This window comes from Apiospora marii (genome assembly GCF_038362585.1).
Source record: "Apiospora marii strain CBS 49790 chromosome Unknown utg000005l_segment0_segment0, whole genome shotgun sequence".
In the NCBI taxonomy this organism is placed as follows: Eukaryota; Fungi; Ascomycota; class Sordariomycetes; order Amphisphaeriales; family Apiosporaceae; genus Apiospora; species Apiospora marii.
In genome coordinates this window covers 2,672,420-2,694,506 of record NW_027117377.1, presented here as the reverse complement: position 1 = coordinate 2,694,506, position 22,087 = coordinate 2,672,420, and the positions used below count along the sequence as shown (strand labels likewise).

Genomic DNA, 22,087 nt, shown 5'->3' with positions numbered 1-22,087 from the left:
TAGCCAACCAACACAGAACTAAATTCAAGCCTACGACATTTGTGTAACTGGTCGACGAATGCACTTGCATAACATTAACCCCCCAAATACCCGAACACTTGAACCTAAGCAGCCATGCATCACAAGCCGTCACTGTTCGGTTTCTGTTTTTATTGACCACCCACTCGCACACGCACACACACACACACACACCCAGAGCCATGTCTCAAGCATGCACACACTTTCTCTTGCTGCTACCAACACAGACAGCACAACCCAGATAACTTCCTTCTATTACCGCCCTCGCTTGCAACCTGGATGCTGATGGGCCATGCCATGAAATGGAGCCCGATCCCTCAGCGCATCTCGAGCGCTCTACGTCACAGCTATCAACCGCCTCCATCAGGAGCTCCAGGGGACACACCCTCCGCGCCAAATCCCGGTCCCGCGCCAAAATCACCTCCCAGCCCTCCAGCTCGGCCTCCTCCATTGCGGCGTCTGACAAGTCGCTGACGTCGTTTCCCTCCTTCTCCCCGGGCTCCCCGTCATTCGGGCGTCCCCTCACGCCTGACCTCGAGGCTGCAGCGACAGCTGCAGCAGCCACGACCGCGCCTGTTTCGTCGCCCAGGAAGACGTCCAACCCGCAGTCCGTCGATTCCATAGTGGACACGCTGATCTCCTCCGATACCCCGGCCCAAAGTTCAGCACGAAATGCCCTCTTCGAAGATACCCCGCTGGCGACCCGCAAGGTGCCCGGCGCGCTTCACAATGCGCCCGACGAGCATATCAAGCAACTCATCGCCAAGCAAGGAGCCGTGCCGCTCGTTCGCCAGATTTCCGAAGACCTAGCGCAACGCGATGACCAGATTGCCACGCTCCGGCGCAAGGCCGACATTCGGGAGAGGGCGCTGCGCAAAATAATACTCGAGTGTGGCTTGTCCAATCTCGACCTCGAAACCAGACTGCGGACGATCGAACTAGACCTCAAAGCGCAGGAAGAATCGAAAAAGGCCAGCGGCGGGGAATTGTCGGACCTTATGAACGATGCGATGCAGGATTCGGTGTCGTATGGGAACTATGTCCTAGGAGACCCCAGAGATGCCACCATCAGAGGGAACAGTCTATCTAGTCCCAAAGACAATGAGGCGAGAGGCACCGTGAGAGGTTGGAAAGACTGGATTTTGGGAAGCGGCACATCGAAAAGGAATAGTCGCGCAAGCAGCCTCAATGGCGATCAAGCTCGCTCGGCTGTGCGAGCCCCAACATCCGGGGAGCGAAGACCCCCGCTCCAGGAGAATCTTTTCACCCCTCCCGATTCCGGCTCGGTGAGGAGCTCCAGCAGGGCCTCGAGCATGCATTCAAGTCAAGTACCCAGGAAGCAGTCTGGGTCTCTTGCTAGCATGGCTTTACAGCTAGTAGCCGGCAAGACTGCCCGTGACGGCGACTCTATCAGGGGAAGGACGAGCTCGACAGGCCATGGCGGTTCTCTGAGAACAGCCTCGAGCACCAGCGTCAAGACGAACGCTTCAAACCGAGCTGTTTCTACCCAGCTCGGCCCCAAATCACTCATGGCCATGCGACGACCAACTCCAGCCCCTCTCAATGTTGCACCACGGAGCCAGCCGCATGAGAGGTGGGACACAATGGGTACAAGTCCTCCTAGCCCCTCGCTTACCCGTCCTGACAAGTACGGCCCTGTCGAGATGGACACGATTTTCTCCCCTGAAGGCCAGCCACCGACGCTGACGCATATCTATAACAACTATATGGGTGCCGACTATCTTACTGACCGCTTCGGGTTCATTTACGACCAGCGCCGTAAGAAGAGGCAGAGGGAAGCAGCAAAGATGGCGCGGCAGGTGAAAAGGGGCAGCCGCACTGAAATGCTCACCAGTGGGCGATCGAATATATCTCCCAACATGCTGGATGACAATACCAGCCCAACTATCGACGCCGGCAGTGGCGATAGGCCAGGCACGCCAAACTCGAGCGAGGGCTCTGTGGAACAGGGTAAACCCAAACGTTGGCAAGACTACTTGAAGACGGCTACGTTCCCTACAGAGCTGCTTTCGCATACCCCTTCCATCACAGCATCAGCTATCCAAGTCTTGGACGGTAGTGATGCTCCCAGGTCGCCCGTTGTGATATCCTCGGACGAACGTGGGTTTGTGCCTCCCCTAGGTGCTGCCCCTGCTCTCAACATCGAAGTAGCTGCAAAACCCGACGATGAACCCGCTGCTGCAACCCTGGTCAAAGAAGACGCCGAGCCGGTAAAACTGTTACTGCAGCAGCTCAGCGATGTACACGACGCTCTTCAGCGAGAGAAGACTGTACGCTGGAATGAGTTCTTGCGCAAAGTGAGAGCAGAACGGCGCCGCGAAGACGAAGCTGCCATCGCGGCGGCCACCGCTGCTGCAGAGGCTCGTTTCCAAAAGGCCCCTGTCATGATTCCCGAGGCTAAGTTTTCCGACGGAGAGACCATTGGCGTCGCTGATCTTGGCGTCAAAGGTAAGGTTGGCCGGAACAAGTGGAATGAGTTCAAAGCCCTGGTTCTGGGAGGCATCCCCGTGGCCAACCGGCCCAAGATCTGGTCGGAATGCTCGGGCGCTCTTTCTCTACGCATTCCGGGCTATTATGACGATCTTGTTGCCCAATCCACCGAGGACGACGACCCTTCGGTTGTCTCGCAGATTGAGATGGATATCACCCGTACGCTGACGGACAATATCTTCTTCCGCAAGGGCCCAGGAGTTGGCAAGCTGAAGCAGGTTCTGCTCGCCTACTCCAGACGTAACCACGAGGTCGGGTACTGCCAAGGCATGAACCTGATCGCTGCGAACCTGCTCCTGATCATGCCTTCCACCGAAGACGCGTTCTGGGTCTTGACCTCGATCATCGAGCAGATTCTGCCGCAGGGCTACTACGACCACAGCCTTATGGCGTCGCGGGCCGACCAGCAGGTCCTGCGCCAGTACGTGGCCCATGTGCTGCCCAAGCTGTCGCAGCACCTCGAGGACCTGTGCATCGAGCTCGAGGCCCTAACCTTCCAGTGGTTCCTTAGTGTCTTCACGGATTGCCTCTCGGCCGAGGCCCTGTTCCGCGTCTGGGACGTGGTCCTCTGTATCAACGACGGAAGCACCTTCTTGTTCCGCGTCGCCCTCGCCCTCCTCAAGCTCAACGAGACCCAGCTGCTCCAGTGTGACGCCCCCGCCGCCGTCTACACGTACATCAACCACCAGATGACCAACCACGCCATCAGCATCGACGGCCTCATTCAGGCCTCCGAGGGCCTCCGCAAGGTCGTCCGCCGCGAGGACGTCAAGGACATGCGCGGCCAGGCCATCGACGCCGAGAAGCGACTCATCAAGGAGCGCGAGGAGCTCAACCAGCTCCGTCGGAACAATAACAACCTGCAAAGCCAGCACAAGGCGACGTCGGCCCCCGCGCTTATTACCGAGGAGACGGCGTCGGGGGTCCCCAGCCCCATGCCCAGCCCGAGACCCGGCGCGGATAGCGAGAGTGCCGCCTTCGCGAGTAGCCAGAGCGCTGCCGGCTTGGACTTGGACCTGGAAAGGACCGAGATGTCCAAGACGCCGACGCCTGCCGAGGAGGAGGCGACGTTCGGGCTCGGCTGAGAGTGGTATTATTACTAGTCGGGGGGAGAGGAGATAAGATTAGACGGATGAACGGGACAGCTCTCCAATTGTTTGCTTTTTTCTTTCTTTACATTTTCTTGAATCCGGGATGGTGTTCTTCTATAGATTAGGCCAGCCAAGATACCCCATCACACACTCACACACACACTTTTCCTTATTCGGTCGCATGGAGGGGACTTTCTTGGACAACTCTTTGGAGGATGGCATGCAAGAGTCGAAAGGTAGGGGGGGGGGATGGGAATAGGAAAGCATTAGCGTAGCGTCACAGCCGGAATATACGATTGTTTGATTCGATTCTTGATTCTTATCGTACTGCTAATTTTACAAGCGTTTATCCAAGTCAGATTGATCTTGAAAGGATATATAAGAAAATGGGTTGCATAAGTCCGTCTGCGTGGTATATCTATATGTACAAAAGAAAATATCGTTCCGGGGTATAATCTCCTTTACCCACTCTCCCCTCGTCGCCGTCTAATATTATGTAAGATAAGAGTATTAAGTAAGTGGTGGTAGTACAAAACCTGTCTGTGAGGAGCAAATCATTAAGTCTGGTCAGCTCGACGGCGTCTCGGTACTCATGCCCCTCACCGACGAGTGACAGCTGCTCACGTCGTCGCAGCTCGTGACGTGCGTCTCGAAGGACTGGCCGCGGTGGCCCGGCTCGACGCCCTCGACCCGCAGCACGACGACGCGGCGGACCTGGATGTCGCCAAAGGAGGACCGCACGCTGGAGCGGCTGCTGATGCGCGAGACCTGGTGCCGCAGGCGGTTCTGGGATAGGTACATCGGCCCGCCGGGGGTCGATGGCGTGGAAGGCGTCGTAGGAGTTATGCACCGCGAGGCGGGCGCCGCCATCGATGAAGGCGTCCCGCATCGTGAGCTCGGCGTTGCGCTGCGGAGGCTACCCATGAGTGCGCCCTGGTTCATCAGCTCGTGGATCGAGTCGTTCTCCTCACCGGCTTCCTCAGTCGTCTGCTGTTGTTTCTCCCGCTCCAGTTCCCGTTCCATGGCCATGGAGGAGCTATTGTAAGAGGAGAAAATAGGAGTAGGTGTGTTAGTCCATCGTGACGTGTCATCTCCAGCGTTCAGACCATTCATGCCAGTCAGGCTCATCAGGGTGGGCCCGGGACTGGGAGTCGCGAGAATACGCGCCATGGTCTCGGCGGTGGTCCCGTTGCTGTTCTGGCGTTTGATATAGGCCTTTCTAAATTCTCGATAATCCTGTGCCGCAGAGTCGTCATCGTCCATGTGCAGCCATCTGGCGATTGTGGGGGCTGCTGAGAGGATGTTCGCGCACGTGAAGCCTACGAGGACTTCTATGACGCCCCAGATGTTGTAGCTAACAAACGTGACTGATGTCGTTTAGCAACCCTCTCTTTCTTTCACATAGGAGGGGGGGGGGGTTTACAGGTCACATCGTCCCAGTCAATGAGACTGACCACTGCAACGCGGATGATGCTTGCAACCAAGGCACTAGAAATGGAACATCCATCAGCATTGCTGTATCTATACGGGAGTTACCAAGGAGGAGGAGTAAATGCTTACAAAATTCCGAATGTGAACAGAACTGCCGAAGCAACTATCCGTCTTCTTGAAGTTTGCCAGGACCAGACCACTGGCAAGGGCAGCACCAAAAGCCCAATGTTCAATACAGAGTTGAGAGAAGCGGAGGCGTAGAAAAACAAGGTCCTGTTGAGGCATTGCGCTGTGCCGAAGCTGGCTGCCCAGAAGCTCGAAACGGGTAGGCACTGTGCGGCGAAGCCTATAGAGTTGACAAAGAGCAAGGCTATCGAGCAAACTGCGAAGGCGAGGATGCATTTTTGGAACACGGCGTGATTTGGCGGCGGGGTCAGGCGCCAGTAGGATAGGAGGATGCCAATCTTGACACTGAAGGTGGTGATTGTCCAAAGAAGCATGGACGCGTACAGGTTCTATTCCATACATGTAAGCAACTTTTCTGATGACCGTGGCGCCCTTCGTACCTGTTTAAACCCCATAACCATAGCTGGATCCAGATGGCTTGCATGGGTTCCATAACCATATTGAACCCCTGAGTAATGTGAGAATGCGTACATTACAACTTCGCTCAGCTAAGGGGCTGCTCACCTATGTACTCGCTGGCGCTCATGCCGAGAGATAGAAGCAGAACGCCAGCCATCCAGTAGTCGCCAAACCAGTACCTTGAGCCTCCCTGACGTATCGGCGAATAGAAGCGCAGCGCGAAAGACCCTGCCGCTAATGTGATGCATGTTGTAACCACGGCAATGATGAGCCGCTGGTTCTGGAGCTCGCTGAACTGTAAGTTGTCCATCGCGGCGGCGACTATATCATCCTCGAAGTCGACAGGTGCTTGAAGAAGATACCCCAGGTAATCTTGGCGGCGGTGGTGGTACTGGGTGTCGGGCGCGAAGGTGACTGGTGAACAGACTAATATGTTGCGTCGAGTGCAGCTCTATAGGGGTTGAGAAAGCAAGGAAGCGGAAACAGAAACATTAAGAATCATGATGGAATGACATGGCCGCCGCCTAGAACCTGTTTGACCAGCCCTGCGAGACGAAGTCCGTCATTGTGCGTGCCTGGCCCCTTGTGTCCGGGGCCTCGTGGGGTGGGTGCCAACGACTCCCACATGGAATGCTGACCGTCACTCTAAGACATCTGACGGGTGCCGCCCGAGCGTCTGCACTTTTAACTTTACCAACAACGGTGAACTTCCTGATCACATATATTTCGTGCCTTTTCATTGAGAGACGGATAAGCGTGGAGCATCCTCGAATAGAGCATGTTTCCCCCACGCCCATGACACTCCGTAGATGTGTGACCTTGCTAGCATCTCAAGATGCAGGTGACCGCCCATCTTGCCGCGGACACCGTATCAACAGGTATTGGTAGAAGGTAGTGCCAGTCAGAAAGTAATGAAACGCGGAGAGGACTACGACTCGCAAGCAAAGGGAATCTGCCAATAGCCAAGACGTGGTCGTTGGCCTGCCCAAGTAGACCGTCGCTTCATTTCAGTGTCTTCGCTACAGAGCATCGAAAGGGGAAAGAATGGATCGAGTCGGTGCGAGGAAGGAACGCCACTCAGACCTATAGGAGCCGATCCGTCAATCGTGTCTCCCAGCCACCCTCATCCGCCGGCCGTGCGGTCATATTACGCGGGGGGTGGCGATATTTGGCCCGGAGCCTCCATCCTGCTTCCGCGAACCCTGGCGGACCCTTCGTTCGTAAGTGGGCCGTTATACATATCAAGAAGTGGGATCAGGACGACCCTTCCTTCGCTTGGAACCATGCGCAATTATATATCGGATATCCTCCGCGTCCAACGGTCGTCAAAAAACGACGATAGGTACGATATCCGGGCGACAGTGTCATCCACGTGAGAACAGCATTCAGCAAAACGCTGCAGTGTGCCGTCGTTGAATTTGGTCAAAATATTGGTGTCTTACACGTATTGACTAGAAGAGTCTTCGAACGACCTAGACGTGGCAGCAAAATGAAGGGACAAGACCGTTGTCGAGGTAGCCGAGTATTGTCTGAGTTTGACCAAACTTCGTCCGAGCACCTGCTTCAATTCAATCTGCTAGTTTTGAGTCCCTCCTTCCGCACATCCATGAAGTAAGGCCGTAGTTTAATTGGCTAGCCCCGGAGGACCAATGAGAAAATGGGCAAACGAAAATGCCAGTAGAAGCAAAATCCCTTTATCAATCAATCAATTCCCTACTTGGCGTATGTCTTGCCGCTTGCTGCATTCGGCTCATTGGACATGCGTACTTCCGATCACAGACGTTGAGTATGAAACGATATATCTGCAATATTGCCTTTTGACAACCTGTCCAGGTCGCCCAACAGAAAACAACTGGTATCTTTCATGAGTCTATGCTACTAGAATCCAAGAGAGCTCGTCCGGCCCCGGACATAAGCATATACCTAGGTACCAAGGTTTACTCCTGACATGGCTGCCGTCTGTAGTCCGGAGATGTAAGCCTGAAGCAGCTTGGCCAACAGCACTGGGCGGGTGGCTGGTTCATGCCAGTGAGGAGGTAGTTGCTGGAGACCACGGCCAGTCATCTGTCACTTCATGCCATAGCGAACTGGTTCAACTTTCGATGTGGTTGGAGTTAATTCGTTGTAGGTATGTATATAACTCATAGTGCATGATTCCATGATGCTTTGTGCCCCATACCGTTACCAAATTGTGCAACAAGCAGTCCATTCCAACATATTCCTCGTAACATCATAACAGAAAGCCCAGGAGGGGGAACACCCAAATAATAGCCGCAGCGTTTACACACGAAGCGACCCGATGTTATTGGTGATGAAGTTGTACGACGCACTCCGGAAGTCGTCCACCAGGAGCTGACTGCGGTCGCTGTAGAACTGCATGAGCTCCTTGCCGGCCTTCCACTGGGGCCAGGCGGGGAGCCCCGTCGACGCCGCGCCGTCGCCGTTGGGGTCCAGATGGTACAGGAAGTTGAAGTAGTAGGTCTGGGTCGAGCGGCTGGCGTAGTTGGGCAGCACGCCGTAGAAGATCTGCAGGATGTCGGCCGCGTGGAAGGTGCCGAGGATGGGCGTGCCGAAGTTCCAGCTGCCCAGGAACGACCACGAGGGCACGTCCGGGTTGACCTGCGCCGCCACGTCCAGGAAGGCCCGGCGCGTCAGGGTGAAGGCCAGATCGCCCAGGATGGCCGCCAGCCGCTTGTACTGCGGGTAGATGGCGTTCAGGATGCCCGTGCCAAAGGGGCTGCCCGCCGTGATGGAGGCCGGATACGTGTCGACCAGCTGGCTGACCTCGTCGCGCGAGGCCTTGTTGAAGAAGAGGTCGCTCAGGTAGTCCACCAGCATGCTCGTCGTGGAGATGTTGCCCTGGAAGAGGGCAAAGATGGTCCCCTCGTCTTCCATGTCGCCGATGATCATGGGCACCGCGGCGTACTTCTTTTCTTGTACCAGTACTTCCGGGCTCGCTGTTAGCGCCGTAAAGTCCGGCCGCGGCATGTATGATAGGGCAATCGAGGAGTAGCTGAGGAGTCCGGGCACGCTGTTGACCGCATTCAGGAACTTGTCGTAGCTCAGACCGCGCAAACACACGAGCGTGTCCGCGGCACCCGAACAGCCCCCTGTACTGACGACCATATCATACACAACCTGGCATTTCTCGCAATCCACGGGGTCGGTAGGGAGGATGCTGCCGCTGTTCATGATAGCACCCCGGAACAACGGTTTCCCATTGTAGGTGTTGTTACCATCGTAGAGTGCCATCTGGTTGAAGACACTAATGGCACCAGCGCTCTCCCCCCAGATGGTGACCTTTTCAGGATCACCACCAAAAGCCTCGATATTGTCTGCCACCCATTCAAGACCCATTCTGCAAGGTCATCAGTAAAGCGCTTTTGAGGAAGCCATGGTATGTAGTTGGTTGCAGTGACTAAGCAAATTGGGGTGGGTTCAAAAAGGAGAACTGACCTTTGGTCAAGATGTCCCAAGTTGGCAGCCCCATCCGCCAGGATCTCCTTGCCTGGCAGGAAGCCAAAGCCCGCGACTCTGTAATTGACGGCGGCAAAGATGAAGGGCTTCCCTTGGGCAACCGCGCTGGCCAGCAGACTTGTGGCATCGTACATTTGCGGAGACCCTAACTCAAACCCACCTCCAAAGATCCAGCTAATTTTAGGTTAATTTAAACCCTTTCACAAAGGTGGAAAGTGTTACGTACAAGAAGACCGGAAGCTTGTCGCCTGCCTTGGTGCCAGCAGGTCGTTGGACTCTCATCGTCAAACAGTCTTCGGTCTGCTGCGTGACGACCTGAAATAACGGGGTGTTGATCAGGTTACCTATCACCTTGGGTATGAAGTCGTTGCCACCCGTAGTGCTAATGTCCGGGTTAGCTTCTGTATACACTTGAGCTGTCGCGATGCTACTCACAAGAACATTTGAGGGCACGAGGGCCCAGTACCGGTGGCATCGATGGTCCCGAAGCTCTCGGTGAGTCTCTGGGGCGGTCTCAGGCGCAGGGAAGCCACTGGGGGCTTCGCAAAAGGCATGCCTATAACGGCAGTGATAGTCAGTTTCGAGGGAATTCAACAAAGGTCCTTGAACTTCCAGGAACGATCCTCGGGTGGTCGAAGATATCTCAAAGTTCGCCGGAGTAAACAACAATGACTGATACGCAAGGCATGACTTCTCTGATAGGTACTAACCTCCGAAGTTTTCAACACCCGCCAATACAGAGCCAACAACAGTTCCCGCGGGGATGGCCAGTGTTGTCTTTGCAACAACACGAGCCTCCAGGGTGGCATCAGGGACAGGAATAGGCTCGGGAGCAGGAACAGGAGCAGGCAGAGCGAGTGTCGAGCCCGAAAGCACCGCGGCGACGGCGGCCGAGAACCAAGAAGTCTTCATGTCGAGGACGTCTACAAGAAGAAACTTGAGAAGCGAGAGCAGGCTGAACCCAGAACAGGCCAAGGGGGAGAAACTGTGCAAGCAATTCGCAAGCCCCACAGGAGCAAAGGGAGGAGCGAGGGAGGAAGCTGATATATCAGAGGCACAGGGCGGTGGCCATGAATCAGGCAAGACAACATGATGGCGGATCAACAGGACTTATGGCGATCTTTATAGCTATAACCTATAGCGCGCCTTGACTCGTGGCTTCACCATTGTCCCCTTTAGGTAACCAAGTAGCGAGTTGGACTTGTCACAAGGTATTACTTGCCTACCTTGAAGGGTAGGACGAGGGTCGTCTAGGGCCAATCTGGGTGTTTGTTTACTGGGAAGACCATCGTTCGACCAGCTGACGGCCTTTCCGGCCCTGAACATGGTGGAAAGAAGAAAATAGATGTGGCTGCGGTCGCAGGTATTTCCCGTATTGTCACCAGCTCCGAACGCCAACTTAGCTCTGGGGGCCGGCGTAGCGGGAGTTGGAGTCAAACTAGGAAAACAAGCAGCATGGAGAGTCCCGTCACCTCCCCGCTTATTCTGTCCCGCAGAGCCCGCTCGTACATTTGCTTTTCCCGGCAGAGGAGAGGATCCAGGTCGATCGAAGCACCAACCATATAGCTGAGGACAGCTGCTAAACGGGGTCTGGAAATGATACCTACTTGGGTCCCTGCAACTAGGCTGCTTGGCTGGCTGACTGCAGGCTTGTTATTGCTGCGGGAGCTGCTGCCACTTCCGCCCGAACACCTCGTAGTAGGGAATGCATGAAATATTGACCAGTTGGTGGTGATTGTTCTTACATGGCACATAGCGGTGCCTCGTCTCATTTCGATCCATTCCTCCCGAGAAACCACATGAAAAACAGTCCCCAACGCGCTCGGTGCCTGCAGATCAAGGCGTGAACCGAGGCAGCGCTACCACGAACTACGAACTAGTCAGAACGAGTGGCTACGGAATGGGCGAAAGGAGGGGGGCCCCTCGGCGCATGTCCCGGATGTTGCGCAGTTAGGCGTCGAGGATGGTGTGAAGATGATCAAAATATCGTCGTTAGTGTGTGTGTTGTTGTGGTTGGTGATTTGTCAAGTTGGGTGTTGGGCGGCGGAGAGGGAGGCTTGGTTGGCTGGGGGCCGCCAAAGGACCGCGACACGCATGAAATGTTTGTGATGTCCGGTGGTCATCATGATCCGAACAGGTCGGCGTTGAAGAATGGCCCTAAAAAAAACACCAGGTTGCATCGTCTTCCCCGCAATCTGCCTGCCGCCGGGCATTTTAGTGATGCGTTCCATTGGTGTTACTGTTCCCTTTCGGATGACAGTGGCCCCACACGAGGTGGAGGATTCTATACAAGCTTACCTATACATGAGCTAGTTGGCAACCACCACAGTAAACGCCATGCTTCCATCTTGGGTACCATAACCGTACCTACTTTATATGCCGGATTTTCTTCACACCCTCTCTTCCCACAGACTCTCTTGCCCATGGCTTTCTTAGTTTCCCATGTGCCTTTTCTTTTCGGCCGAGAAGGTCTTCGACGGGTATAGCTTGCTCGCATGTCGTATTCGGTTCTTTCACGAAAGACGGCCATCTAAATCTGGTAATGAAATCGTACAGAACTTCCCTCTAGTAAGCGTGGCGCCAAGCCCTTCACCGCAGACATCCTTGCCATGACGTTTGCTTCTTCCCGAAGCACCATTACTAGTAGCTCGGCATAAATCGTGATTTGGGCTTACAGCCCAAAAAGGCATCCGTCCCCTTCTACTGTATACCGCGTATGGCATGTGAATATCCGATCGTAACTGCAATTCTCGACAGAAAAACCCATAATGCTTACACGAGGACAGTTGATGTCTTCATGGAGTTGAAGAGTGAATAGGGTGCTGTTCTGCGATTTGCGGTTGCAGTTCCGATTCTAGGCTAACGTCACTTGACCTCGGTCGTCATACCAAATACGGAAGTCCACTTCGCAATGTACATCTGGATCTACCAGAAGCCTGGGGATTCCTGCAACTTCCCAGCGCCGATCCTTTCTGGTGCCCACGTGCTCAGCTTGGCCTGTGGAGTAGATACTGGAACAGGTAGTCAAAATGCCGGTGTCGTTGAGTATTGGCAAACTAGTCTACCGACTAGAGTGTGTATAACAAACATCGTGGGAGTATTTACAGTCTAGAGATAATTCAGAAGTTGGTCCAGCCGCAAGAGAAAAGGCCGACTATATCACAACGCCGCGCTGAGCCCAGCCATTCCTCCCCTTCCATGCCCAAAGAATCATTCCACACCCCACCCAGATAGAAGCAGTCATCGCCCAGAATGTGAGAGAGTAACACTTTTTGCCGTAGCAGAAAGTATCGTCCTCAGAGTGGGTAGCTGGGGAAGAGGTGTTGGCGCCGGCTTCGTAGACAGCCGAGTAAATCAGACCCCACATAGTCGAACCGATGGCAGGAAACAGTGCGACGATCCCGAAGTTGGTCCCGAAGTTTTCCACGCCCCAGATGATGGTGACTATGATGGGCATAAGACTGAAAAGGCCACCATAGCCAGCCCCGATCAAGCTGGACACCATCCAGAATCGATCACCGTGTTCCTGGATAGCTCCAGTTGCCAGTATGAGAGTACCCAAAGAAATGATGATACCCGCCGTAACGATCAGTGTGATGCGCGAAATGGAGAATTTCTGGCCTGCTGTTGTATGCGACAAGTGTAAGCCTGCCTGTGGGTGGGTACTCTGCGGCTTCGGCGACGCAAAATCGCTTAAGGAGCCAACAACAAGACGAGCCACGGTATTGGTAGCAGCAATGATCGATACGTGGGTCGCCGGAGTCGTTATACTCTCACTTATATGAGGTGTATGGAGAGTTCCGATGACAGTGCCAAAGTTATTGATGAAAGCCTCGCCTGGCCCGATTATGAGCCAAAAGCCTAGAGCAAACCACCACATAGTATGGTCTGACAGGAAGCGGCGCGTCTCGCTATTGAGCAGCCATGTCTTTTTCAAGGCATCGTTGTCTTCGTCGTCGTCGTCTTTGGTCGGGTTGATCATACCGCCGTCTTCAGGGTCTTCGCCAGCGCTGGCAACACCGTAACCAGATGTGGATCTTCGACGGAAGATTTCGCTTCCTTCGAGGAGACCACTTCTCTCGAGCTCTTCCACGGCTTCGTTTATGAGCTCATCCTCGTCGATAATTCGAAGAGTAAAAGTGCCAAACAGGCCAACAAAGGTCAGGCAGATAGAGAGGAACACAAAGAAATAGAAGACGCTGAATTCGCCTCGCGAACCGTCCGCGTTTTTCTCGTACAGGATCCGGCTTGCGACCTGGCTGACCAACACGCCGCTGAACCCAAGGGTCGCGATGGGGGCGACAAGCATCAGGCCTCTGTATTTCCCCTTGCTGAAGTTCTTGGCGCATGTCGTGACCGATGCGACGTACACGCAGGCGGTGCCAGCACCGATAAGAACAAATGCAAACACCATGAAGGGGAACAATATAGGGTCCTTGCGCCCCAGCCCTCCCAGCGCGATGTCTCCTCGGCGATATAGTCCGGCCGCGAGCCCGTAGCCTCCACCCAGTAGAACGGCTGAAATCAGGGCGATCCTGCTCGGCCCAGTGCGGTCGCACATGTATCCGATCAGGGGAACTGGAATGTATAGCGCAAGGCTCATAGCGCTGGCAACGCCGTTGATTTCGAACTGCGTGAAGCGCAGGCGCGACTGGAAGCTGGGGCCGTACAGCGAGAAGACCGTGATGGTGCCAGCGGCAGCGGCGGCCAGTAGCGACCCAATGAAGGCCATCGTGCGCAAGAAGCGCGTCTTGGCTCGGTAGGAGGATGTTCTCGATCCATCGAGTATAGAGCTATTTGAACTCAACGGCCCAAGAGTCGATGCCGGAGAAGAGGGCCGTAAGAGCGGCGCCCGGTCGTCTGATACGGAAGTGGAAGCCATGGCGATGGCGAGTGGAAGGTTCGTTCGTTGTGTCGGGTCGTTCGGGGTCAAACACAAACTGGAGAATCCGTCGCGCAGGATGGTCGATAGACTTTATTGCGCAGGTCGCATCTGCTTTCTTTCAGGGGCGCTTTAAGTGCGCATGCAGTGGTAACGAAATGCTCATGTGGTCATTGTAACAGAATATTGATTGGATTGGTATTCCGCTTTTTGGGGATGATGGTATTAGATTCCCAAGGTCATCGTGAGCCCAGCTGACACTGGAAGTGCCTAATATCGGAGCACGTCAGTCTTATGAGCTAGCATCCTCTTAGGCCACTTTAGTGGGTTTCTTGCAGTGAGGCGTCATAAATCAGGGCAGTAATCAGGGTACATGTAACAACGGCCCCCGCCTATCGGTTCGCTAGGCGCCCCAGACTCCCAAGACAAACGTGGACGTATTGGTGTTGTGCTTGGTTAGACCTACCGTATTTCCACATCTTGGGGACTATTTGAACTGCTGACGTCCAACCGTGACCTTGTGACAATAACGAAGATCTCTCTTGGAACGTAATCTCAAACCTTGCATTCCCAAGGCAGTAGGTTGCTCAGGGGCATTCTGAAGTTGAGGTTGATAAGCTCTTGAATCTTAGTCCGGTAGTACATAAGGCGAAAAGGGTCCTATGCCATCTGCCAATACGCGTCTCTGTAAACGCGGACTCAGCGCAACGTCCATTGTCGCTAATGTCGAGTCATATATAGAATCGAGTTCCCCGGTATCCGATGTGCTTGCGTAGCTGCCACATGCCGAGTATTTACCGTTGGCGCTAGGGGTCTCAAATCTCTGATTCGCATTATGCTATAATAGCGTTTTAGCGGTATTTGCTACCATAATGGCGATATCGAGATAATGAGGTTATAGAAGTCCGAGCGGATTAACGTACGACCCCTCGCAACCTCGCATTTCTCTCCCTCCCTCGCAATACATTTTCAACGCTGCTAACACCCCCATTTACGATGTCGTATTAAACTTATCACTGTCGCGACTGGCTTGTTTTCCCGGCTATTTCGATGCCCATTTCGACGAAGGGGAGACTGGTGCGACCGGCGGCCATTCCGCCGATGTGGCTCGAAACGCGGCCGATGTGGCTCGAATGTGGCTCGAATGTGGTTCGAATGTAGCTCGAATGTGGCCGGTGAATCATTTAAGTTTCGTTATTCGCATTATAGCTAATATTCTTGTAGTAGCGTATCATTTTGCGATAATACGCTACTTTGCATTACAGCCATAATATGCATTATCACGACCCCTAGTTGGCGCAAGGGTTCCGACTTGGCGACTTAAACGCTGTGGAAGTACGACTCAGATGGTTCAGACTTATCGCATTGTCGCGTTATCGCATTGTTGCATGGCTGTCGCATGGCATTTCAGGAGGATGTTGTCTTTGTAGAATTGCGTCATCGCACATGTAAGTTACACAACCGATACCGAGTAATGGTAGCATAGCACGTTCATTAGACCGGCATAGGCCAATAAATTGCAAACATCCCCTCGATGGCGACAGCGCTGCTTTTGGCATGCCATTATTCGTGAAAGATCGACAAGCCAGCTCATCCAGTGGAATCAACAGCATGCCAATGGCATCGAATAGTCCCTGCCTGGCCATTGAATAATTTGATGAGAGCAGCGCCTTCGCCATCAATGCGATAAATGTCGTGTCCGTCCTTCAGCATGTGCTGAGTTGCCTGCGCCTTTTGAATAAAAGAAAAGTACGCTCGATCGTTTCTCAGCCACAGAGCAGATTCAGCCTTATCCTTGAAGAGGATCGCGAGGCAACCTCATCTCCGAACACGGATGGTGTGGAGGGATTCGTTCCGCCTTGGCGAACCGTTGGAAAAACCCACTTCCATTCCCCATTATCAACCAGATCATGGTCCGGACCCCAAGCCCGCAGAATTATCCACGAATGTCATTGCTAGCATCCCACCCAATGTTAGCAGTAGCTGTTTCAAAACATCGCTTTGCATGTCAAACACCGCAGTCCTAACAATTTTAAGCTATGTAGTCAGGGGACCTACGTCTCAGCACAGGGTACTGAATATCTCTACTGAATGGGTCACGTCCCGAAAACTCCTTTGGGTTGGTTGACGGGCGCTCGTCGGACTGCAGACATCTGGCGGTAGTTGTCGTTTCGCGGTCCGTCTAGTGACGATGGCCTCACTAGCAGTCTTACGATGGAACAAATCCCGCCAATGATAGAGTACTTCGCGGAAATTGATAGCTTCTGTATCTATGTAGAGATGTCTATATATCTTAGACGCCGAGCCGTCAAATAGTTCTACCGTTAAGAGTTTAGACATCAGACTCCAAATCGATACAATGTATACGACCGCCGCTCTTGCATCTCTTCTCGCCGTCGCCACTGCGCACCAGAACTTCCACCAGTTCTGGGTAGATGGCGTCTCACCCGGAAAGGATGTCGGCATTCGGATGCCGCCGAGCAATAGCCCAGTGGTAAGTTTCGACCATTGGTTACTACCAGCAACCCGTCTTCATTAGGAGTTCTTTCTAATATCTTGGTTTTATATTAGACCGACGTTAGCAGCGACGACATCGTTTGTAACGTCAATGGCGCTAAGGTCCCCTCAGGAGTTAAGACCGTTGAGGCCAAAGAAGGCTCGGAGATCAAGGTCCAGTGGGATCAGAGCTCGCATCCCGGCCCCATCACCCACATGCTCTACGGCCCGGTTGACGATGCTTCGCAAGCAACCGGTATCGGTGCCGGCTGGATCAAGATTGACGAGCAGAACTATGTCGACGGCAAATGGGCCAACGAGATCATGGGGGCAGACGACATGACCCGGTCCTTCACGCTGCCCAAGGGCCTCGCCAGTGGTGAATATCTGGTAAGTCAGCTGCATGTGCTATGCCTGTTTCCATACTTATTGCTAACACTTGCCATAGCTTCGTTCCGAGATGCTGGCTCTCCATGCAGCCCAGACTGAAGGGGGCGCGCAGGTATGCACACTTCAACAGCCCTCGCTTAGTTACTAGATTATATCCTAACGAACTCCTTGATAGTTTTATATTGGTTGTGCTCAACTCAAGATCACTGGCACTGGCAGCACCAACTGCAGCCCCAAGATCACGCTCCCGGGCGCCTACAAGGCATCGGATAGCAACATCTACATCCCCAACTTCTACAACGGTTTCAACGCAGAGAGTTACAAAGCTCCCGGAGGCGCTGTTGCGACCTGTGCAGCTGGAAGTGGTGGGTCGGATCCTCAACCGGCGCCCACATCCACTGCTCAGCCAACCTCGACTGCTCAGCCAACCTCGACCGCTCAGCCGACTTCGACCTCTCAGCCAACTTCGTCTGCTGCGCAGCAGACGACTCTGACTACAAGAACCAGCACATCGACAGGTTCAACCCCCACTGCTGCACCTGGAGGTGTGCCTTTGTATGGGCAATGCGGAGGTATTGGCTACACCGGGGAAACGAAGTGCGTATCTGGGGCCAAATGTGCTGTCCAGAATGACTACTACTCTCAATGCATTTCTGCATGAGTTGAACAGTGTTTGGTTCCAGTGGGAAAGCGCATTAGGAGCTGGGGATGGTGCCTGGCACACATCGGCTCGTGGCTTGGGCTTGGACGAACCAGCACCAATAATATTCAATAGATATTTAGCCTCCATTCTCTTATCAAAATTCAATGGCTATATATATATATAAGTTCTCGTTGAGTAGTGAAGTCCAAAGTTTTGAGGACCTCTCCTAAGTTAAAGTTGCAGATGTCTTGCTTCACAGGATCTGCGGGGCTGTTGCTTTCGGACGAAGGGGTTTCGAGTCCAAACGCCATACCACATACCCGTTGTAGAAAAGTGCTATCATAAAGTTGTCGTCGTGGATGATGGCTCGGGGATGGGGGTCGAAATGTTCAAAATCAGGCTCTGCCTCCGTGTCCAGCCACGGGATTCCTCTCCTAGACGCTCGCCGATGCTGCTCCAAGCCAGGTTGGTGAAGAACCACGGTGATTTCTCCGTCTTCGAGCCACTTCATGCCTCCAAAGACAAGACAGTTGTTCCATACGCGGTGTTTTGTCTTGGGATAGAACAACGGCAACTCGAACCGTTGCTCAACGAACGTTTTGTGGTAAATGTCGAATTGGGTGGTGCAGATGCATCCAGCGTGCTGATCGGGCTGCCTTTGCCTGCCTACATCGGAATGGCACAAGGCATACAACCCATACGAGTTGGTTTTCTCGAAGTCTGCCCAATAATGGACCTCCTTTTCCCCGAATCCAGACGTGGTGGACTGAAGGTTGATATCGTCAGGCAATTGGCCTTCGTAGGATTCCACGAATTTCAACTGCTTGAACTCATAGACAACAAGAGTCGCTGCTCTATCAGCAGTGTCTCTTCTAGTTGCCATGAATATGGTATCTTCGTCGTTTGGGTGTGCTATGGCAACAGGCGTCGCTTTCAAATCATCCAACGGTGGTGAAATGCTTGCTACATCAACAGATAACAAAGACCCTCCATATTTCCAAACAAAAACTTGCTTGTCTCTGGTGACGAAGACTACTCGGCTTCCTTCAGTTGTGCAGGTCTGCACCCAGCTCGGCAGTTTAACTCGTTCCAGGCGGCCCGTCTCGATGTCCCAGGCAAAGAAAGACCGTTTCAACACGCTAGCAACCAAAAGCTTAGATCCTAACGCCTCTAATTGCATAACCGACGTGGACAGCTTCGCATCTGGCGAGGTGAAAATCTTGCGTTTCCAAGTGTTGAAGCAGTCGATGACGAATGTGTGGCTCTCATATGCCCAGGCAATACGACCATGCGCATACAGGGAGTCGCAAGCTATCCCCGAGTCGTTAAGGGGCTTTGGGTAGCGATCATATTCTTCTGGGTTGATAGCGAAATGTCTTTCCTGTTTCCAAGAGAACTTGTTCACGAGCTCCGAGCGAAATGGTGTCTTGCTACAACACAGCGAGGTTCGCACCGCTCTTAGGAATAGCGAAGTGATGCTGTCACGGCGCGCAGATCTCCCCCACGTGTAGGACAATGAGGGAAAATGGACATCTGCTAATGCACGGCTGATGTCTTCGCTCATCAGCCTCGACCTCCATGACTTGGAGACTGTCAGGCAGGACCAAATGTCGCGGAGCTGTAGGTGTGTTACAACGGCAATAGCGAGCTCAACTGGCAGCTTTGACAGGATGTCAGTCTGTAAAGTGAACCGCGACAAAAGGTCCTTGAGCAAACGTATTTCATTGGTCGTAAGTGAGCCACCTTCTACCAGACAGGAGAGGTTGGCCTCTCGAGCATGATGGTCGGGTTCGCCATCAACCAGTTTCAGACCATCAAGTGCCTGGGCCAGTGTCCGCTCCATCGGTTAGAGTATTGGGAAGTTGAAGGCCTCCTGGGCTGTTTGTCTGTGTCAAGTACGCAGGCGGCGTTGAACCCCCACCAAATAAGCTCCCGCAACAGAACCCCACATTACTTATGTCCCTCCTGCGCAGGGATTTGCAGGGGTATGCGCCTACTAAAAAGTTTCTTATCGCGGCACGATAAGCTTTCAATCGAAATTTCGCCAGCCATACCTACAGTGGTGGTTGTTGTGTATACCATCTTCTGTCCCCCCCCCCCCCCAGCAGGAAATTTCCCAACCAAGTTGGATTCACCTCCAACAACAACATCACCATGGGCCGTACTGCTCTTGAGAAGACGGAAGCCGACTTGGTGACTTTGCAGTACAAGATCAGGCGAGATCCCCAGGCCTACGAGAAAGAGTTTCTGGAGTTATGGAACCAATATGAGTCAACAAGAGATCAGTTTCTCGCTGCCCCAGTCACCAGCGAGTCCAACGTCCTCATCTCGTACAGGGAACTAGTAGACCTGATTGCGCATTGTGCTGATCGTAAGTTGGAACCCGGCCGGCCTCCTGTTGCAGTTGCAGTCGCGGCACCAGTACTGACCAGAGTCCTTTCTAGTGTACCCCGAGCACACTGTCGGGTTCGCCGATGGCCTGAAGGAGACGCTCACGAAACATCACGCTGTGCTCGAGTCCGATCTGAGAGAGAAGATAGTCACCAGTCTGGTGCTTCTGAGAAGGAAAGACGTAGTCGACTCTGGTTATCTGCTCACTACCCTCCTCCCGATCCTTGTCTCGACGCCCTCCAAGTCTCTCCGCCATCTGCTTTTCACCAAGATTCTTAGCGACCTGCGGAATTCCAATACCAAGCACATCAACCACAAATTGAACCGCACAGTGCAAAATGCCCTGTTCACTCTTGTTACGAGCGACCGAACATCCTCAAAGGGTCTTTGGGCGGTCAAGTTGACTCGCGAAATGTGGCGCCGCCAGCTTTGGACCGACGCCAAACCGGTTGCCATCATGAAGGAGGCCTGCTTGTCCGACAACGAAAAAGTTATGGTTGGTGGTGTCCGGTTCTTCCTGGGCAGTGATCAGGAGCGTGAAGACATGCAGGACGAAAGCAGTGACGAGGATACACCCGATATCAAGCAAGTCAAGCATCAAATTGGTATCAACAAAAAGTCCAAGAAGAAGAAGAAGGCTCTGGACAAGGCTGTGGACAAGGTGAAGAGGGCCAATAAGAAAAAGAACGCACCTCACCCTCTCAACTTCTCAGCACTGCATCTTCTGCACGATCCTCAAGGTTTCTCGGAAGCGCTGTTCTCCAAGCATCTTCATGGCAAATCGAGAATGGCTTTGGAGTCAAAGCTGCAAGTCCTGCAACTTATCACGAGGCTGGTCGGTCTGCACCAGCTGACTCTCCTCTCTCTGTACTCCTGGTTCACCAAGCACCTTACTCCCAGGCAGCAAAATGTCACGACGTTTTTGGCTTGCCTTGCGCAAGCTACGCATGAACTCGTGCCTCCCGATGTGCTGGAGGTTCTGATACAGAAAATTGCAAATGAGTTTGTGAGTGAAGCATCTGCAGCTGAAGTGGCCTCGGCCGGCCTCAACGCAATTCGAGAGATCTGCGCGAGACAGCCTTTGGCTATGACGGACACTTTGTTGCAAGATCTTGTTCAATACATCAAGTCTAAAGATAAGGGAGTTTCAATGGCTGCGCGTGGTCTGCGATCCTTGTATCGTGAGCAAGCAGCTGAGATGCTTCAGAGGAAGGATCGCGGCAAGACCGCGTCTATGAACCTTAAGAGCGGCGAGCAACGACAGAAGAAGTTCGGTGAGCAAGAGGTCGGTGGTATTGAGGGACTTGAGCTACTCGCGAAGTGGAAAGAAGATGAGCGGAAGAGGAAGCGAGCTGAAAAGGGCTTGGAAGATGGCGATGACAACGGCGAAGAGGAGGAGGAGGAAGACGATGGTTGGGAGGTCGCTTCAAACGAAAGCAGTGACTCCGGTGAATGGATCAGAGTCAGCGACTCCGAGGACGAGGATGAACCAGCCCCCAAGAAGCAGAGGCGCGCGTCGGAAGAGCCCGAAGACGAAGGAGCTGCTGCTAAGGAGCTCGAGGAGCTGTCGAAGCTGGCAACTACTCAGATTCTAACGCCCGCGGATCTGGCCAAACTACGTGAGCTGCGCTTGGAAGCGAGCATCGACAAGGCCATGGGTAACAAGAAGCGCAAGGGAGACCAGGGACCGCGACACTTCGACGAAGGCTTGACGGCGGAGCAGATCGAAGCCCCCGCCAGGCTGCGCAAGGACACAAAGGAGGAGCGTATAGCCAAGGCCATGGAAGGCAAGGGCGAACGAGGCGAGCACAAGTCGACGCAGGCCATCCGAAAGTCCAAGAAGGACGCCGAGGGCAAGTCTACTACCAACCAGGAGAAGGCCCGCAAGAAGAACTTCTTGATGACCTTGGGCAAGGCCAAGTCGAAGCACAAGCGCAGTCTGGTCGACACGAGAGCCGCTCTGAAGAACCATATCTCAAGAAGCAAATCCGGTGGCAGAAGACGAAACGGAATGGCCAAATAAACATAGTGCTGAGTTTCTGTCTCAAGCTTATCAATATAATACCCTCGAGTTCCTGTTGAAGACAACATCTTACCAACCTGCATTGACGGCCCATCACCGCTCTCATATGACTCCCACTCACTTGTAGGCTACAATGTTCGACATTTTGG

General features: G+C 53.5%; 7 protein-coding genes across 7 annotated transcripts; 3 read left to right on the top strand and 4 right to left on the bottom strand.

Annotated features, from left to right (window-relative positions):
* Positions 1-320: 320 nt before the first annotated feature.
* PG985_008762 (uncharacterized protein) lies at positions 321-3,614 on the top strand (the record flags this gene model as incomplete). The annotated part of the gene is made up of 1 exon (XM_066828530.1): positions 321-3,614. The coding sequence occupies one exon, from the start codon at positions 321-323 to the stop codon at positions 3,612-3,614; it is 3,294 nt and encodes a 1,097-aa protein (XP_066683442.1).
* A 573-nt stretch (positions 3,615-4,187) lies between these two features.
* On the bottom strand, positions 4,188-5,946 carry PG985_008761 (uncharacterized protein; the record flags this gene model as incomplete). Its single annotated transcript, XM_066828529.1, has 5 exons — positions 4,188-4,987; positions 5,044-5,108; positions 5,181-5,566; positions 5,618-5,685; positions 5,742-5,946. The coding sequence occupies 5 exons, from the start codon at positions 5,944-5,946 to the stop codon at positions 4,188-4,190; spliced, it is 1,524 nt and encodes a 507-aa protein (XP_066683441.1).
* Positions 5,947-7,916: 1,970 nt separating this feature from the next.
* Positions 7,917-10,025, bottom strand: PG985_008760 (uncharacterized protein; the record flags this gene model as incomplete). The annotated part of the gene is made up of 5 exons (XM_066828528.1): positions 7,917-8,994; positions 9,093-9,287; positions 9,340-9,495; positions 9,549-9,669; positions 9,824-10,025. The coding sequence occupies 5 exons, from the start codon at positions 10,023-10,025 to the stop codon at positions 7,917-7,919; spliced, it is 1,752 nt and encodes a 583-aa protein (XP_066683440.1).
* Positions 10,026-12,267: 2,242 nt separating this feature from the next.
* PG985_008759 (uncharacterized protein) lies at positions 12,268-13,995 on the bottom strand (the record flags this gene model as incomplete). Its single annotated transcript, XM_066828527.1, has 1 exon — positions 12,268-13,995. One exon carries the CDS (start codon positions 13,993-13,995, stop codon positions 12,268-12,270), a length of 1,728 nt encoding a protein of 575 aa, XP_066683439.1.
* Positions 13,996-16,354: 2,359 nt separating this feature from the next.
* PG985_008758 (uncharacterized protein) lies at positions 16,355-17,542 on the top strand (the record flags this gene model as incomplete). The annotated part of the gene is made up of 4 exons (XM_066828526.1): positions 16,355-16,489; positions 16,567-16,881; positions 16,940-16,993; positions 17,057-17,542. 4 exons carry the CDS (start codon positions 16,355-16,357, stop codon positions 17,540-17,542), a joined length of 990 nt encoding a protein of 329 aa, XP_066683438.1.
* A 235-nt stretch (positions 17,543-17,777) lies between these two features.
* PG985_008757 (uncharacterized protein) lies at positions 17,778-19,367 on the bottom strand (the record flags this gene model as incomplete). Its single annotated transcript, XM_066828525.1, has 1 exon — positions 17,778-19,367. The coding sequence occupies one exon, from the start codon at positions 19,365-19,367 to the stop codon at positions 17,778-17,780; it is 1,590 nt and encodes a 529-aa protein (XP_066683437.1).
* Positions 19,368-19,678: 311 nt separating this feature from the next.
* Positions 19,679-21,938, top strand: PG985_008756 (uncharacterized protein; the record flags this gene model as incomplete). Its single annotated transcript, XM_066828524.1, has 2 exons — positions 19,679-19,895; positions 19,969-21,938. The coding sequence occupies 2 exons, from the start codon at positions 19,679-19,681 to the stop codon at positions 21,936-21,938; spliced, it is 2,187 nt and encodes a 728-aa protein (XP_066683436.1).
* Positions 21,939-22,087: the final 149 nt, after the last annotated feature.